This window comes from Callorhinus ursinus, unplaced genomic scaffold, assembly GCF_003265705.2.
Source record: "Callorhinus ursinus isolate GAN/ISIS: 27379988/994484 unplaced genomic scaffold, GSC_fseal_2.0 scaffold46, whole genome shotgun sequence".
Taxonomy (NCBI): Eukaryota; Metazoa; Chordata; class Mammalia; order Carnivora; family Otariidae; genus Callorhinus; species Callorhinus ursinus.
In genome coordinates this window covers 7,226,548-7,243,654 of record NW_027397108.1, presented here as the reverse complement: position 1 = coordinate 7,243,654, position 17,107 = coordinate 7,226,548, and the positions used below count along the sequence as shown (strand labels likewise).

Sequence of the window (17,107 nt, the reverse complement as noted above, 5' to 3'; positions counted from 1 at the left end):
GCCCCGCGGCCGCGGCCACCGCGGGGACGGACCGGCGCCGGGGGACGGGGGGGGGGGGGGCGCCCCCCCGGGCCCCCGGCCCCTGGCCCCGGTGCCCCCCGCCCCCCCCCCCCCGCCCGGCCCCCGGCAGCCGGGCGCGGCGGCAGGGGGCTAACCGCGGGAGACGCGCGGTGCTGGGGGCTGGACCCCAGCCCGGCCACGGAAGGGGCTGCCCAGGAGGCATGGGGTCGGTGGGCGTCCGGCTGCGCAGCCGGGGGCTCCCTGGGGGCCGCCCCCCGAAAGTCTCCCGCTGCCCCCCTCCCGAAGGTTCCCCCACCCCACCCGTGGCGCCGACGCAAGGGCCGGAGCGCAGGTGTCCGGCGAGCCCGGAGCGCCCTCTGCCGGCTGCAGCTCCGGGGACCAGAGCCCACGCGCTGGGCCTCCCCCACCACTCCCGGGGGCTTGCGTGCCCCCTCAAACCTCCCCCTCCCACAGCACAGCGCCGACTGGTGCCCCAGAACACCTTCTTCCCCTCACCACCATCCACCCATCATCCATCTGTCCAAAGGACGACTTAAGGCCCGTGCTAGGCGCTGGGTTGCACTAATGGTGGCGGGGCGGGGCGGGGGGGGGGGGGGGGGGGTGCTTGACCTCCTGGAACCTAGATCCAAGTGAGCAGATACCGGAGTGATTCCCCAGATATATGAACCATTACTACTGAACTGCCATGAAACCTGGGCCACGAACAGGGGATTGCCCTGGTGGCTACGGAGGGGCTCGTGTCAGAGGCGGCCGCCTGGAAGAAGTGATCCTTAGGTTGAGAGAGTGGAAGGACTGGCCAGGAGCCCAGCCCCTGCAAAGGCCCTGTGACAGGTGCAAGGATGGGGAGCATGAGGGCCTGAAAAGAGACAGCGTGGCTGGGAGGGAGCGTGGGAGAGGGGCAGGGACTAGGCTGGAGGGGTGGGCAGGGGCTGTGAAAGCCTCCCCAGCCTACCATTCCCCCCCACACCCCCTCCCCTCACTTTCCTAACACAGCTGTGCCCAGACTTGCAGCACATCCCACCTCCCACATGGCCCTGTGCTTCTCTCCCCCCACTCCCCCGCCCTGGGCACCCAGCCCCCTCCCCACGCACAGAATCCTCAGACACATGAGTGGAGGCAGGCACTGGGTTTAATTAGGACCTGATTCTGGAAGGAGCAGGGCCTGGTGTCCTCTTGGCTCAGTGCTCAGCTGGCCCTGGTAACCCCAATTCATACCAGCAGCTTTCACCCCAAATCACGGCCTACCCTGGCCTGCAGCCTCTGTTCCCACTCTGGGCACTAGTCCTAGCCCAGGCAGCCTGGGTTCCCCACTCCTCTTCAGCCGAGAGGCCTGTTGCATGGGCTCACGGCCCCTCCTGTCTCCTGCCAGGAGAGGCCCCCTTCCCTCACTGGGGCATCCAGTGGGGCTGTAGAATCTCCCTTCCTCTTTAGGGCCTGGGTACGAGGAGGCCAGGCCAGGTGCTAGGGTGGCTGCCTGGCCTCCTTCCTCAGCAGGGAGCTGGCCACTGCCAGGGCCCCACCCTGCACGAACCGCACAAAATTGTCCCCCACCAGTGGCCCCACAGCGTACAGACCCTCCTGGTGGGTGCTCTGGTAAGTGAAAGGGTCCACATCGATGGGGTTCCTTTTGGCGCTCAGGGGCTGGTCGGGGTCCATGGCCAGGTTCGCACCTGCCCCGGGGAGGAAGGAGAGGTCGGGGTGGGAGCCGATGAGCACCAGCACCAGGGCCACGCCGAAGACCTTCTGGAGGCCCTCGGGGTCCTGGAACACGGCCTGGCGGTCCTCCTTGAGGAGCAGCAACTGGTGCTCGGGGAGGCTGCAGTAGCCCTCGTAGGGGCTGGGCGACAGGATGGACTGTTCCCGCATCATCTGGTGCACCTTGTGGTACTCAGGGTACAGCATCTTGGGCAGCTGGTTGAAGACCAGGCCAGGGTCGTGCACGGGCCGGCGGAAGGCGTGGATCACCGGGATGTTGTAGTGGCGGGCATAGAGCACGGCGTCGGCGGCCGACAGCCCCGCGCCCACGATAAGGACGGGCTCCGAGGCCGGGCTCACCGTGCCCGCCCGCGTGGCCGCCTCCAGGGCCGAAAGCTCGTAGTGGACGAAAGGCAGGGCCTCCCCGGGGATGCCCAGCCGGGCCGGGCTGTCCGACGTGCCCGTGGCCAGGACCACGTTGCGGGCGCACAGGGAGAAGGGCTGCCGGCTCTGGTCCTCGGTGGTCAGGAAGCCGCTCACCTGGAAGAGCGGGCCGGGGTCCTGGGCCCCGGAGCCGCTGGACGCGGGTGTCCCCCACTCCACGGCCGTGACCACGGCGCCGGACACAAAGTTGTGGCCCAGGCCCTTCTTGGTCACGTAGTCCCTGTAGTAGTGAGCGATGTCCCCAGCCGTGGCCCGGCTGTTCCGAAGACCTCTGAAGGGAAGGATGGCGGGGGGTGAGGTGGGGGGGAGGAGGGTGTCAGAGAGCAGACCAGGGTGTGGGGGTGATCAGGTGTGACAGGGGTGACCAGGCCGGTGGCGGCGGGCCCTGGGGCTGGACTGTGGCTCTGCCTCCCCCTGCCGTGGGACTCGGTTTACCCCTCGGTGCCTCCAGCTCCTCGTGTGTAAAACGGAGCTAATTCGGGTACCTCATCAGGGTAGGGGTGAGGGTGTGGTGGCCGGGGTTCAAATCCTGGCTCTGCTGCTGGAGAGCTATGTGCCTGAAACGCTCTGTGCCTCAGTTTCCTCATTTGTGCAATGGGGATGATGGCGGTGACGGAACTATTTCCTGTGGTTGTTGAGAGGGTCAGACGGTGGTGTGACACAGAACCTGCCAGGTAGTGAGTGGCAGGTGAGGGTCAGCCACCAGTCCTGCCTCCCAGGACTAAATCCTAATCTATGGAAAGATGCTAGGATCCCATTCCTATCAAGTTCAGAAACAGGTAAAGCTGATGCATGGAGTTCGAGGTGAAGAAGTGGCTCCCCCCGGGGGGGGGGAGGGGGCTGGCTGTGAGGAGGGCTCCTGGGGGCAGGGGATCTAGCTCTGATTCTGGGCAGCTGCAGTGCAGGTGTGAGCTCTTTGAGACAACCCAGCCACCTGCATGCGCTGGAGTGGTGCGCTGTTCCGTAGGCAGGCTGTATTTCAATAAAACACATTAATTTAAAAATAACCCATGCCGAGCACTTGGCAGAGTCCCCCGCACACACCGCTACGGCAGAGACTACTTTATTATCAGTGTCGTGACTCCTGCTTTCGCTCTCATTGCCACCCCTCCCAGGGCAATGACCGCACGGCCAGTGTCGCCAGGGGGCTGAGCCACAGGCCTGGGGCGAGCTCTCCGCTCCTCCCTCTGTCTACTGGTGTGACCTCAGTGGGTTATTTTCTCCAACTTCGGACACGTTGTGCTTAAGGAGGATCCTACGTGGGGCGCCTCGGTGGCGCAGTTGGTTGAGGGTCTCACTCTTGGTTTTGGCTCAGGTTCTGACGTCAGGATCGTGAGATCGAGCCTCATGTGCTTGTCCCTCTCCCCCGTCTGCTCCCCCCCCCTCTTGTGCTCTAAAATTAAAAAATAAAAAAGATGGAGGATCCTCCGTGACACCCAGCAGGACCAACGGTAGCGCCAGCTCACAGTGCACCCCCCAAGGCCACGCCACGCAGCCCAGCACGTCAGTCTGCTTCTGAAACTGGAACTCTGCGGTCTGTGTCTGTAGGTTTGTCACTTCCCTTCTCTGAGTAAAAACCTTTCCAGAGAACGGTCCTAAGATGTTAGATACAGGGTTCTAAGAAGGGCGGCTCAGAAAGAAGCGAAGCCCCAGGTCTGGGTGGGGCTCCGGAGCCCGGGCAGTGTCTAGACACAGACCACGGAGAGGGGCTCGATCGGGAATATCATGCAGCCTCGGGAAAGGACGGTTGCAAACCCTGTCTCCCCCGCCCGAGGTCCTTATGCCATGATATTAAATTTACAAGTAGGATATAAAAGGGTATGTCCCCAATTACAACTGCGGTTCCTGTCTCTCTGCTAACACATCACTCCAGCAGCCTGGATATCTTCCTACCAAAACCACAGAGACACACAGTCCTTGTGGAATTGAGTTGCTGGGCGGGGACGACGGGCCCCTGTCGTGGCCCCTGGGGATCGAAGGGAGCAGGGTGTCACACAAGGTCAGCCACCACGCAAGTGGCAATCCCCTATTTGCCCCCCCCGCCGAGCACTGGGCAGCGTTCTGCCTCGAGCCCCAGGATGAGTAGGGGCTGGAATTCATTTGGTCAGTGACTGAACTGTTCCCCCAGGACGGTCAGATGGGTGTCGTGTGGTCCTGATGGAGCAGGAAACAAGATGGGGGAAATACCCCCAAATGGGAAAGTGACAGAGAAGCGTGGCATTCGGCTGAGTTGTCTCCTTTTCTCTGTGTGATTATGTTTCTACTGCAAGAGCATTTTTTAAAAAGGAAGTGCATCCTCGTTCTGCGTGGAGCACTGGGTGTTATGCACAGACAATGAATCATGGAACACTACATCCAAAACTAATGATGTAATGTATGGTGATTAATATAACAATAAAAATTTAAAGGAAAAAAAAAAATGGAAGTGCATCCTATTAGCTGACCTTGGAGTAAAGAGATTATTCCAGGCCAGGTTTGAGTGGTGGGAAGGGCAGGAGGGAGGCCAGAGGCACAGGGCAGGGCCCCTGCCACGCCCTCCTTAGAGGCTGGGATGCTCCCAGGGGCCATGTTGGGTGGGGGGCGGCGGCGGGGTGGGGGTGTTGTGCATCAGGTGGAGGGAGCACTGGCAGGGAGTCCTGGGGTGAGCCTAGCCCCCTGTGGCCCCGGGCAAGTCCTCGCCCCATCTGAGCCTCAGTTTCCCGTCCTGAAGTAAGAGGAGGGGCAGGCTAGGGGAGCCTCAGAGCCCCTATACCTCTGGCTCCTGGGCTCAATGTGGGGGTGGGCCCCGGTCACCCCTGCCCCCCCTGGGCTTTCCAGAGCAGCCTCACCTTCGCCTCCTGCACATCCACTCCTTCACCTGCAGGTCCGGGAGCCCCATCCACTGGCCTTGGCTAAGGGTCACCATGGAGCCTTCAATGGACTGTGTGCAAAAGGAGCCCTTTGGTCCCGGCCTCTCCGAGCCCCCAGCCCGGTAGGGAGGAAGGGCATGGGAGGCCTTAGCTGGGGTGGGTGCAGAAAGGGTAGAGAGGGAGGGGGAGGAGGGAGAGGAGGGGGAGGAGGGCAGGAGGGGGAGGGACTAGGGAAAGGCCGGAAATGGAAGAGTCCTAACCCTCCGGAGGGAGTCTCTCCAAGACCGCGGGTGGATTCGGCCCAAAGCCCCTCTCATCCTCTCCCAGCCCCCACTCACATGCCAGGCTCCCCCGGGCAGGTTCCGGCCTAGGACCATGTGGGGGATGGCTCGCTCCTTCTGGTGCTTCCAGGTGAGAACGGACTCCATGTTTCCCCCAAAGTCTGTGTCTGGGCGCAGGAGGGCATCAAAGAGCAGGGCCACAGGGCTCTGGCACCGGCCTTCGAGGCCTTCGGACAGGTAATCCAGGTCCTGGGGGTGGTGCACAGGTCAGAGGGGTACCCTGATATCAGGGCGGTCAGACAAGCTTGGAAAATGCTGCCTCATGGAGATAATGCACATCCACGTGTTAAAGGCTCTGACAAGTCCCGCAGCTGAATTTACCTGTTTAAGTTTTGCCAGACCCAGTAACTCTCAGACTTACTGAAGTATGAACATTTTCTCTGAGGAACTAAATGTCCTGTAGAAGGCATTTTGAGAAATGCTCATCTAGACCAAATGCCAGCTTACTTCCTCATCAGCCAACTTGAGGGGGGAGGAGCTAGGAGGACGGATGATGTTGGAAGTTGGGGGGGGGACAATGGGTGGCCTTCTGGAAGGCAAGGGGCATGGATGGAGGATTGGTGAGCCCTCTTGGGCAGGGGGTAGTGAACTGAAGTATTCGGGCAGGATTTCTCGACTTTGGTACTGCTGACGTTTGGGCCGGCTCACACTTTGTGGGGGGCACTGTCCCTTGTGCTGTAGGGGATTAAATGGCCTCCCTGGCCGTGACCCTGTGAGCCTGGAGTGCCACAGCTCCAGCTGTGACAACTGGTGTTGTCTCCAGATACTGCCAAGTGCGCCCAGGAGAGCAGGTTTAGACCCACTGGTCTCGGGAACGTGGGACAAGCAGGTGCGGTATCTGCAGGTCTCAAAAGGCAACCCCTCTCTCCCAATTTCCGGGCCTGGCTGTGCGGCCACTCCCGTTCCTCCTTGCATCTAACAAACGCCTCTTTTTCTTTTTGCCCTGCTTCCCCAGGGCGGCTGTGTCCCCTGCCCCGTGCCCAGAGCTCTGGCCCACCTGGTCCAGGATGGAGACCCCCGGGGCCTCGGTGAGTTTTCTCTGCAGCAGCGGGTGTGGGTGGACGACGTCCGGTTTCACGTAGGGGGTGTAGCCTGACAGCAGGTAGGACAGGCAGATACCCGAGGGACCATTGCCTGGGGAGAGAAGGTGGGGTCAGAGGGCAGGGCCAGTAGGTGCAACAGACCACTGGCTCTGAGGGCTTTGGTCGTGACCTGACTGGTTCACTGATTTGCTCTTTATTCATTAAAATACAACAGTAAGTCCTTAGCGTGTGCCAGGCGCTGTGCGTAATCACAGTAACAGAGTAAGGGACGACTGTTGAGAGCCTACTGGGTACTACTTCAACAACAGTGAGGTACAGGTGATAACCACAGATGTTTACGGAGTACCTATTATGCTTCAAGGGATTTTAATAACAAAATAGTAAGACGTGACAGATGCTTCTGCTGGGCCAGGCCCCACGTGAAGCCCTGACGTGCATTAGACCACTGTGCCCTCCCAATAACGTTAGTGAGGTGCAGGCTACCCTTTTCCCCCATTCATACTTGAGAAAGCTGGGGGCTCAGAGAGGTTAAGTAACTTGCTTGTGGTCACACAGCAACGTGACAGATGCTAAGATCACCAGGAACTCGTTCTGTCCTCCGAGAGCTATGAGAGTGGTCAGACAAGAATGATCTTACAGGATAGATTCCTGTGCTTTGGGGGGCGAGCTTGGCGGGGGGGCTAAGGAGGGGTGCAGAGCCCCCTGTGGGGCCTCCAGTCCCCAAGCCTGAATGAGTCACACTGCTCATCTGCGGCACTTCTTGGGCATTTACCCTCGTGACGTTACTTCTCTTCTTGTCTGAGTCTCCCTGCCCCCACCTTATCTTGTGCTGTGCAGAGTATTACCCATATGTGGAATCCCCTTAGGCCAAACCATATGCGATCACTGATGTTCAGCTGACTCTGATTTACAGAAATGGCCATTGCACAGGGGAGGGGCCGTCTGTCCCGTTTGGCAGACCCGAGGACAGGAACCACATGCTGCAGCTGCGTCCCCCTCACGTGGGCCCCTAGCAGAGTGCCAGGCACAGGGTAAGCACAGGGACCATTGCAGGCTTAGGACCAGGCCTCCCCGCCCCCTTGCTGGGCAGCCTCAGTGGACCATTCTGCTCTGGCTTCGTGGGTTCTTGGATGGATCACAGGGAATGACATTTTATAAACTGCTAGGCATAGCACCAGGCACATCCTGAATGCTCAATGGCCAATTTTAAAGACAACTTTTGTAAAGAAAGGCCTGGCCTGGGCCTGCCTGGCTCCTGACCTTCCACCCCAGGGGCTCCGTGCGGCCCCTCCCCCTGGACGCACTCACCGATGATGACGACCGGGAGGGGCTCCGAGCTGCTGGTGCCAAGGTGGTCTTTCCTCCAGTTGCTCATGCCTATGGCTGGTGGGGGGCCCGCGGCTGGCAGCTGACCTGGGGGCAACGAGGGGGAAGGGCCCTGAGCCTGGGGTGTCATGCACTCCCTTCCCAGCTACGGGGTGTTGTCCTGTGGCCCTCAGGGTCAAGTCCAAGGTCCTTGCTGAGGCCTATCGGGATGCCACTCCCGTTCCTTCTCTCCTCCTCACACCTGTTCTATTCCAAACAAACCGCCTCCCCTCCCACCCCACAAGGCAGGGTCCCCTCCTCCAGCCCGGTCCCCTCCAGCTCTGAGCCTCACCCCACTCTCCCCATCTTCTGTAAGGCCTCCTCTGCCCCACGTGGGGGCAAGCCCCACCTAACCCTTTCGTGACCGCTGCAGCCCCCACCCGACAATCCAGCCCTCAGCTCTCCAGTGCAGCTGGTGGCCTTTGGAGCCATCACCCGGCAAGGTGCTTCCTAGCTGGTGACCATGGGCCCATTCCTGGACCTCTCTGGGTCAGGTTCCTCATCTATAAAATGGGATTAATAGTCTCTACCCCATCGGGTTGGGGGACACAGGGAGGTAACGGCCATGAAGCACCGGCCAGAGCAAATGTGTCACTGGGCAAGGACCGGAGCCCATTGCCGGTTCCAGGGGCTCAGTTGGAACAGGTGGACTTGAAACTTTGGAAGACAGAGGTTTGGGGAAAATGCCTGTGAACTGGCTTGTCTCTGGAACACCAGCACCGTCTGCTGGCCACAGGCCCGCATCACATCACTCGTGGGGACCTACACCCAGTTCTTGGGGCCGCAGGTGCCGGAGGAGGGTCCAGACCCACCTGCTCTACATCCCCCAAACCCAGCTAACAGGGCCTCCAACCTCACCCGGTGCCCACACCCTGCCATCCCGAGGGCCACAAGGCAACATCCCCACGAGCGTGTGAGGAGTGTGTGGCCCTTAGCACGGACCTAGCTCCTCACGCTGCCCCACGCAGAAAGCACTGTGAGTTATGATCCCACTTCACACACACGTCACCTGGAGCCCAGAGAGGGCGCACAGTTGCTCGGTGTCACGAAGTTGGCTTTGAAACTGGTGCCGAGGCTTTTCCTGTGTGTGCACCCTGTATGCTACTGGCCTGCCCCAGGGAGACCCGGGGCTCAGCCCAGGGTCACACACACACGTGTAAAGAGTGAGGGAGCGATCATGTGGCCCCAGAGCAGCCAGAGATGGGGGCCCAGGCTCACTGCCTACAGAATTATTCCGGAGAAGGCAGAAATCTGGATTTTGATGTGCATTCTCTGATTTGTAAAAGTGGGCAACTAATTCACACTTGTAAGAAAAAATCTTGACCAGTGACCAAACATGACGGAGGCCAGAATACAACTTCTGATGCGTGCAGAGTGACTGAAACACCAGCATCTGCCCCCAGGCAGGTCCCGAGCAGACGGACAAGGACCACCACCACCCTTCCCCCGCTCCCACCCCGCCCCGCCACGGATGGGCCCGTGAGAAGACCCGGTGTTGCTCTCCCAGGGAGGACGACAGACCTTCTCCCTGCACTTTACAGTGAGGGGCTCGCACCTACGTGACAGCACTGGGTCCAGCAACTCTGGGAGGTGAGCCATGTCACCTCTGCTGGTAGGTGAGGGAAGGGAGGCTCAGAGGTGAAGGACCCACGGCGCGAAGTGTCACGTCAGGTAGCATGTCAGGGTCTCCCTCATCCTGGAAACAGCCCTCTCTGCCTTGGCTGGGTCCCGGGGGCCCAGGGCAACCGACAGTCTCCTCCTGTGTGGACAAGCCCCGGGGCTCCAACAGATGAAAGGTGGCACTGGGGACTGCTTAGCCTTCTCCACACCGGGTTCCCTGCAGGGGCGGCGCTGTCTGCCCGGGGACAGGATTTGGGGGTGGTACCACTGTTACCATCACCAGCAGCACAAATGGTAACATTTGTGCATGGCTATGCAGAGCTGGCTGGGTGCCAAGCATGCTCTAAACACATTATACACATTAAGCCATATAATCCTTATTTAATTGCACACTCTTCCACTCACTCCCATATTACAGATAGGGCAGCTGAGGTCATTGAGCCGGGCTCCAGAGTGCAGAGTGACAGGGTGTGACAGCTTCTGCCAAAGGCCGTTCCCAGCCAGGCTGAGAGTGCAGTATGCCCAGCTGCCCTTGCTCACCCTCTGCTCTGTCCCCACTGTGGATGGGGAGGGAGGCCAAGGGGCCACGTTCCCAGTGGGGAGGAAGCAGTTTCTCACCACCCGTGGGGCACTGGGGGAGCCTGGTGGCCCTGGGGAGCCGTACTGCAGTTCCCCCAGCACGCTCTCCTGGAACCGGGGAGCCGTACTGCAGTTCCCCCAGCACGCTCTCCTGGAACCTCCAAACAGCCCCAGGACCCCACCCCTCGTCTCTACTATCCCCAGGAATAACAGCAATGGGGACCCATGCGATGTCCTTGCTGAGAGCTCCCTATGCCTTACAACTTTAATTCTCATGGCAACCCACTTCACGGATGTGAACACTGAGGCTCAGGGAGGTGAGGCCATGCCCCCGAGGTCGTAGAGCCAGTGGGTGACAGATCTAGAGTTTGACCCCCCAGGTCTGAGTCCGCCTGGACTCCCCACGGCCCCCCAAAACGAGCATGCCCACCCTGGGCCACGCCCTTCACCTCTCTTGTCCCTTCGCTGGTGCCCCCACTCCCCAGTGCGAGAGGCACTCCTAGGAGCCCTTGGTTCGCCTCTTATCCTGCTTCCCAGGAGGTGGAGGAATCCACTTACCATCCGGGCTTTTGGGCTCCGAGTTCAGTGCTCCCTCCCAGAAACTTCTAGATACCACATACATGAGGTCACCACCCCGAGGTCATTTCCTGTGCAGTGTCCCGAGGTCCCCGAGCAGCTGAGAGCCCTCATTACCTTGGAGCAGTGCACACACTGCCAACAGACAGTGGATGATCTCCAACTATTTTCATTTTCATTTATGTGTTTTAGTTTTGTGGTGTTAGAATGGCCAACTTTTAATGTTAACTTTTTTTGTTTGAGTCCCTCCTGGCTGAAGACAGCAAGTGCCAAGTGCAAACAGCTCCTGGGACAGACTGTCATTCCCAGAAGCAAATAAGCATAGAAGAAATGGGAATATTGGCAGCATTAAATGACAGGATGTTTCCTTGAAGTTTGTAGCACCCGCACTTCTAGGGTTACTAGAGCTTAAAACTGCTCTGAGCCTCCAGGACACCTGAACGGCTGCATTTCCTGGGCACCGCTGGTGGGCCCTTTGCTCACTTGACTTTGAGACACCCCCCCCCCCGTGCCCCCCCCAACTCGGAGAGCGTTCTTATCCCTGCGGGGGAGGGACAGACGTGGTGGTGACGACGGAGGGGGCGTCTTGCCCAGCAATGTGCCAGACGATGCCCTAGAGTGCAAGTCCTGCCTGCCGTACCTGTCAGACGGTGGGCGAGGCCCCTCTGCGGAAAAGAGCGTTGGCGACAGTGCCGCCAAGAAAGGGACATGAAGCTGAGGCTGGGTGAGGAGGGTCCGTGGACACGAGTCCTACCTGCCCGCAGCCTCGGGGGCCCCCGGGGAGCGCCGCCTCCCTCCAGAGCCTCCCCCACCTGGAGCAACCCCCCAGCCCCGTGCTCAGCACCCCAAGCCTGTCAGGCGCCAAGTGCCCGGTCCCCCGAGGGGACAAGACGAGCGCCCGGCCGGGCTGCGGGACCCAGTGGCCCGGGCGGCGTGTCGCGCGCCCGGGCGGCCACACCTCCCTTTCCTGCCCGGAGCGGCGTCACGTGCGCCGGGGCGGCAGCGGCCGAGGGGGCCGGGCACCTGGGGCCGGCGGCGGCGGCGGCGGAGCGGGAACCGGCCGGCGGGGAGAGCGTCCGGCCGGCTCCCCCCCCGCCCCGCCCCGCCCCGCCCCAGCCCGCCGGTCCCCGTCTCCCACCCGCCGGCCCTGCTCGGGCCACTCACCTGACCGGCGCGGGGGCGCGGCGAGCCCGGCCTGGCGCGCGCCGGGACGGCCGCGGTCGGAGCCACGGCGGAGCAGGCGGCCGTCTCCCCGCGGGCACCGAGGAGGCTGTGCGAGGCGCGGAGGCCGGGGTATTTCACGGGCCCGGGAGGAGGCGGGCGGGGGCGGGGCCGGGAAAACCACTTTCATAAGCGTGAGTCAGCAGGGGCCCCTGGATGAATGAACTTGCACTAGACCCAGGGCCGGTCTTAAAGGGGCCCCGCCACGGGGGGGGGGGGGGGGGCGGGCCAGGCCCCCCCCCCCCCCGGGGGGGGGCGGGGCTCGGTCAGTAAACAGAGGACCCGGGGGCCCCCGACCCAGCCAACCCGGCCTTTTCCCCTGGGGAGGTGGCCCTTGAAGTGGAGAAAGACGCCCTGGTTGCACTTGGTGTCGCCCCCTTCTCCACTCCCACTCGCCCCACCCCGTATAAAGCCCTGGGGCATCGGCCTGCCCAGGGTGAGAATCTGGCCCTGCCACTTCCTGGGCAAGCTGCCTCAGTTTTCTCATATGAAAAATGGGGCCAACAAACAGGCTCTCCCTCACGGGGTGGGTGTGGTGGTTAGGTGTTGCCATTCTTGGCTCCCATGCCTAAAACATGAAGCCGGCTCCCTGGTTCCTATCTTCCTTTCTTGGTTATTTCTTCTCTGCACACCTCACGTTTTGCTGATCCTTACTTATGATTTCAGTGTCTCTCTCCCCAGACCAGGATGTGGGTTTTGCATGGGCAGGGAAGTGTTCCCGTGTCTGCTTTACCACGAATCTAGACTGGTGCTCCCCACATAGTAGGTGCTCAGGAAGGAAGGGAGGGAGGAAGGGGTAGAGTTGGAACAGTATTTAAATAGCCCAAAGACCTCAGTGCACATCAGTTGTGATTTTCATCACTGATGTGATGGCTAACCCCTTCATCCTTTCCTGTCTGGGGACTTCCCTGTAGCTGGGGGGCGGCGGCCTGTGGGAGGCAAGTGAGGCACTCACCTTGCATGCAAGGCTTAAGGGGGTACCCAAAACACTCAGTGATGAAAACAATCATGTTTTAGGGCAAAATTTTTTTTGAAAATCCAAATTAGGGGCCTGGTTGGTTCAGTCTGGGGAGCGTGTGACTCTTGATCTTGGGGTTGTGAGTTCAAGCCCTGTGTTGGGTGTAGAGATTACTTAAAAATAAATAAACTTTTTAAAAAAGTCAATAGTAATGCAAAAAGTGGAGATTAAATATTAAAATAATTAAATTTTCAGAACCAGACAGGATCTGTAACAGCGCTGTGCTGAACCATATTGGAGCCTGATGCATGAGGAAAACTCAGAATACTGATGCTGTCTTTATTTAAAACTTTGCTCTTTTCTTCATCCCGAATTTTTGGCATTACTCTTGATTTTTAAAAATATCACAGGAACACAACACTGTGGGTCTTGATTATGGAACGCTGCGGTGCCCCTTACAGTTTGTGTGGTCTCTCTCCTGGGTCTGGTGGCCCACAGGGGATGGGGCTGAAATGTGCACAGCACAAAATATGCCCCGGGAAGTGGGAGGGGGGACGGGAAAGGGAGGCCAGGGGCTCTTTTAGGGACAGGGTCTGGCGTCCCACCAAGGAAAGATACCTCTGAGGATGCAGAGTTCTGCTGGGACCAGCAGAGAGAGTGACAGACAGACAGAGACTGAGTGAGGGGAGAGCTGAGGTGGGGAGGGAGAGAGGTGAGCTGGCTGGCGCTGGGAAGGGCTGGGGTGGGGGAACCGAGGGGTGGGGGGGCAGCATAGAGAGCAGGGCTGAGAAGGGAGACCCTGGGCTTAGGGAGGAGATTAGGGGACACAAGCCCGGGAAGGGGGCTGCACCAGGCCAGGTGTGAGGGAGCACCTCCCTCCTGCCTCCGCTGTCCTCCTCTGGGACACATGTGACACAGTACATGGCCTGTGGCAGGGGCAGCGGGAAGCCCACTGCTCTGGGCCCCGGCTCCCCAGCTGGTTCTAGCCCCTTGCAGACATGCTGTGTGACCTCGGCTGCGGCCCACCTCTCTGGGTCTCTGTTCCAGCATTCCCGGACACTTGGAATGTGCACCCCCCACATGCCAGGAGCCCAGGGACAGCCCCAGCCGGGGGAGGACAGCTCCCCTCCGACGTACCTCTTGTGCAGGCTGCATCTCTCCCCAGCAGCCGCCTGGCTGTGTCCACTTCCCCATCCCAGGGCTCTGGACTGCAACTTCCCAGTGTGTTTGGATGTGTAAACTGAGGCAGAGAGCGACAACCCCGAGTCAGAGACTCCCACCTGGAGTGTCTCAGCCTCCGTGGGACGAGGCTGAGGCTTGGGGTCCAGAGAGGAAGGCCTGGGAAGGAGGTGGGCTCCCAGGTCCCCCATCTTTGGGTCTGGCCCATCCTTCCTCCCGACCTGCCCCACCACCCCCGCTGGCCCTGACCCCTTTTCCGGATTTGGAAAATTTGCTGATACAGAGAATTGTGGGTGAGATGTGGACTTTCTTCCCTGTCGCCTGTTTTTGTGCCAGGAGATTTGTGGGAAATAGAATGTGTTGAGTTGCTTCCCAAAAGTTCAACCAAGACAAAGAGATAATGTCACGGGCAACAAAGAGATGGTGGTTAGGGGGCGCCGTGGGGAGGGAGGAGCAAGGCAGGTTGACTTGGGGTGCCTGGCTCTCTCACACTCTCCTGGGGGCCCCGATCCCTCCACATCTGCCTGTCCCCTTCTCCACTCCCAGTTCAGGTGGCCGGTAGGCCTCTGGATTCAGAGGTGCCGAAACTAGGGTTGCAAGATGGAGCAAATAGAATTAGAGGCACACAGGCCACTGAATTTCAGATAAGAAAGAGGTTTGAGTGTAAATATGTCCCATGCAATATTTAGGATACACTTATACTAAAAAAAAAAACAAAAACAAAAACCTCTTTTTTCATTGTTTATCTGAAATTCAGTTACCTGAGCGGCCTGTATTTGGCAAACCCAGGTGTAAGTGTAAAATACACTAAATTTTGAAGAGTTAGTATAAAAAAAGGAAGGTAAAACGTCTTATTAATAATGTTTCTGTGGATTACGTGACAGAGTGAAAATATCTCGGACATCTTGGGTTAAATAAGGGATATTATTAAAATTAATTTCACCTGTTTCTTTTTTTATGCATTTAATGTGGCGACTGGAAAATTTACACGTGGCTCTCCTTAGCCTTCTATACTGGACATGGGCACCAGCTGCTCCTGCCAACTGTGACGTCCCCGGATTCAGCAGTGGAAGTCCCTGGGAAACCACACCGGTTGGGCATCTGGACCATTCATTGCAAACAGCTGGGCAGTGTGCCCTGGGAGGGGTGCTGCCCTTCTGAGCCTCAGTTTCCCCACCAGGGCGCCGGACTTGCAAGGTGGTGCCGCTGCGGAGGGGCCCAGCATTAAGGAGGAGCTCAGACACAGCAGCCCCGACCCCACCCCCCAGCCTCCCCCAAGCTCCCTGCAGGTGCTTGGCAGCTGGGGAACCAGTGGACGGAGGATAGGGTAGCCTCAGGTGAAAGGACCCCCTGGGCCCCCATATATGGAAACTACCATTTCTCGCTCCCTACAAAATCCTAGGACTATTCCCAGGGGCTGCTCCTGGCCCCCTCCTCCTCCCTTCCTCCTGGTGGCCGTTCCCATAGCATTGTCACTTGCTGGGCACCTCCAGGCTGTAAACGGAATATTCTTTACACACGGCTGAGGCTCAGCGAGGCCAGTCTTGGGCCGGAGGTCACACAGCATGAGCGAGAGAACTGGGGCTTGAACTCAGGGCTGGGACTGCCGAGTCTGGACACTTCCTGGGAAAAGGCAGTGAACTAGCGAAGGGACAAAGTCTCCCTCCTGCCTGGAGCAAAAAGGCACGCCCGGCCTCAAGAACTCTCCAGAAAGGCCTGCCTACCACCATAGTCGCCCTTGGTCTGAGGTGCCCACGCTGAAAGGCGTTTTGGGGATTGGTGCGTTTGGTCTGTACGCTAGTCCGGTGAGGAATGGCTGCACGGGGCTACTATTCTCCCATTCAACAGGTGAGGAAGCTGAGGCCCTGGTAAACGTGGCCCCAAATCACGGCCAGCAGTACAGTGGGACTGTGACCAGGTGCCCTGGCTCGACGAGACCAGGCTCTTCCGGCACATGAAACCAGAGCTAATATTTGCTTTCGCCATTTACAAAACTTTGTCACCACCTTATCTCCTCGACTCTCCACAACCAGAGGGGGTGGGCAAATATTTTCAATAACAAGTTGAGTTGACAGATGAAGAAACCGGGGGGACTTGCCCAAGGCCACTCTTCCCCATGAAGTGGTGGAGGCCACTGAGATGTAAGAGTGTCTGGTGGCAGACCGCCCCAGGACAGGGGTGTGAGCTGCCAGGGCCTGGCCCAGCCTGGGTTCATGACCCAGGGAGTCGCCACAGAGCCCTGTGGGAAATGAGGTCAAAGCTGGAGGAGGCCTGCCCACCCCCAACCCCCCCCCCGGCCCATGGAGAGACCGGGGAGGTCAGGAGCCACAAGCAGAGTGTGGGGTCAGCCCCCAGAGGAGAGTCTGCACAAAGGGCGAGTCTGGTGGGGGGCTCAGCCCCATCCTGCAGGCACACTCTCTGCTTCCTGATTCATTCCTCCTCTCCTTAAAAACTAGGGGGAAAGTTATGGCAGGAGTGAACGTGCCTGCCCTACACTCAGGGTGGATGGGGGCCCGGCCCAGGAGTCAGACCAACAGGGACTCTGCTCCATCACCTTCAGCTGTGTGACTTAGGGCACGTGCCTGAACCCCTCTGAGCTTCCCTTGCCTTGTGTGTGCGTGCGCGCGCGCGGCAGATGGCCGAGAGCCTTCTCATCCCCGCCGCTCATGGGAATCGCCTGGTGAGAATTTAAAGCTACCCTAACACTGAGGCCCCCCGTCCCAGAGATTCTGATCTGGCTGGGCGGGGGTGCGGCTGGCCCCGGGGAGTTTTACCAGCAATTTGCTTGTGCAGCGCGGCTGGAAGCCTCTGTCTTTGCGGCTGTTGGGAGATGAGCTGAATCAACACAGACTGAAACCACCTGGCCCGTGGAGGGCCCAGCACGCGAGCGCCCCTCCCAGCCCGCTGCCTGACCTTTGTAAGCCACATTCCGTGTGCAGTTGCCGCAAGAGTCATGAGGTCTACAAGGGAAACACATCTTCAGAGGAGCCGGACCACCAGGATGGCAGGGACTAGCTGGTGACCCCGGTGGGGGTCTCGCCGGAGCCCCAAAGCACCACCGACTCGACCACTGGACGAACCTCGATGTCCCCTTGCTCATTTACCATGACTCGGTTTCCCCAACTCGGTTCTATGCCACTGACTTTTGACCTCAGTGGAGGACTTGACCTCCTCCCCCTTGGCATTTCGTCTCATGCGTCTGCACCGCCATCCCGC

At 59.6% G+C, this 17,107-nt stretch overlaps 1 protein-coding gene across 2 annotated transcripts in view; it reads right to left on the bottom strand.

Annotated features, from left to right (window-relative positions):
• Nucleotides 1-1,132: 1,132 nt before the first annotated feature.
• The window catches only part of OSGIN1 (oxidative stress induced growth inhibitor 1), a 31,415-nt gene continuing 15,440 nt past the window's right edge, over nucleotides 1,133-17,107 (bottom strand). The window contains exons 1-6 of one of the 2 annotated variants that reach the window (XM_025860547.2): nucleotides 11,698-11,852; nucleotides 7,702-7,806; nucleotides 6,348-6,484; nucleotides 5,348-5,539; nucleotides 4,989-5,080; nucleotides 1,133-2,431 (exon numbers count right to left, since the gene is read on the bottom strand). In XM_025860547.2, coding sequence (XP_025716332.1) covers nucleotides 1,483-2,431; nucleotides 4,989-5,080; nucleotides 5,348-5,539; nucleotides 6,348-6,484; nucleotides 7,702-7,768 — 1,437 coding nt within the window. In that variant the 5' untranslated portion in view covers nucleotides 7,769-7,806; nucleotides 11,698-11,852 and the 3' untranslated portion in view covers nucleotides 1,133-1,482. Of the gene's footprint in view, nucleotides 2,432-4,988; nucleotides 5,081-5,347; nucleotides 5,540-6,347; nucleotides 6,485-7,701; nucleotides 7,807-11,697; nucleotides 11,853-17,107 lie in introns of those variants that run through there. The other variant, XM_073882336.1, reaches the window with a different exon arrangement.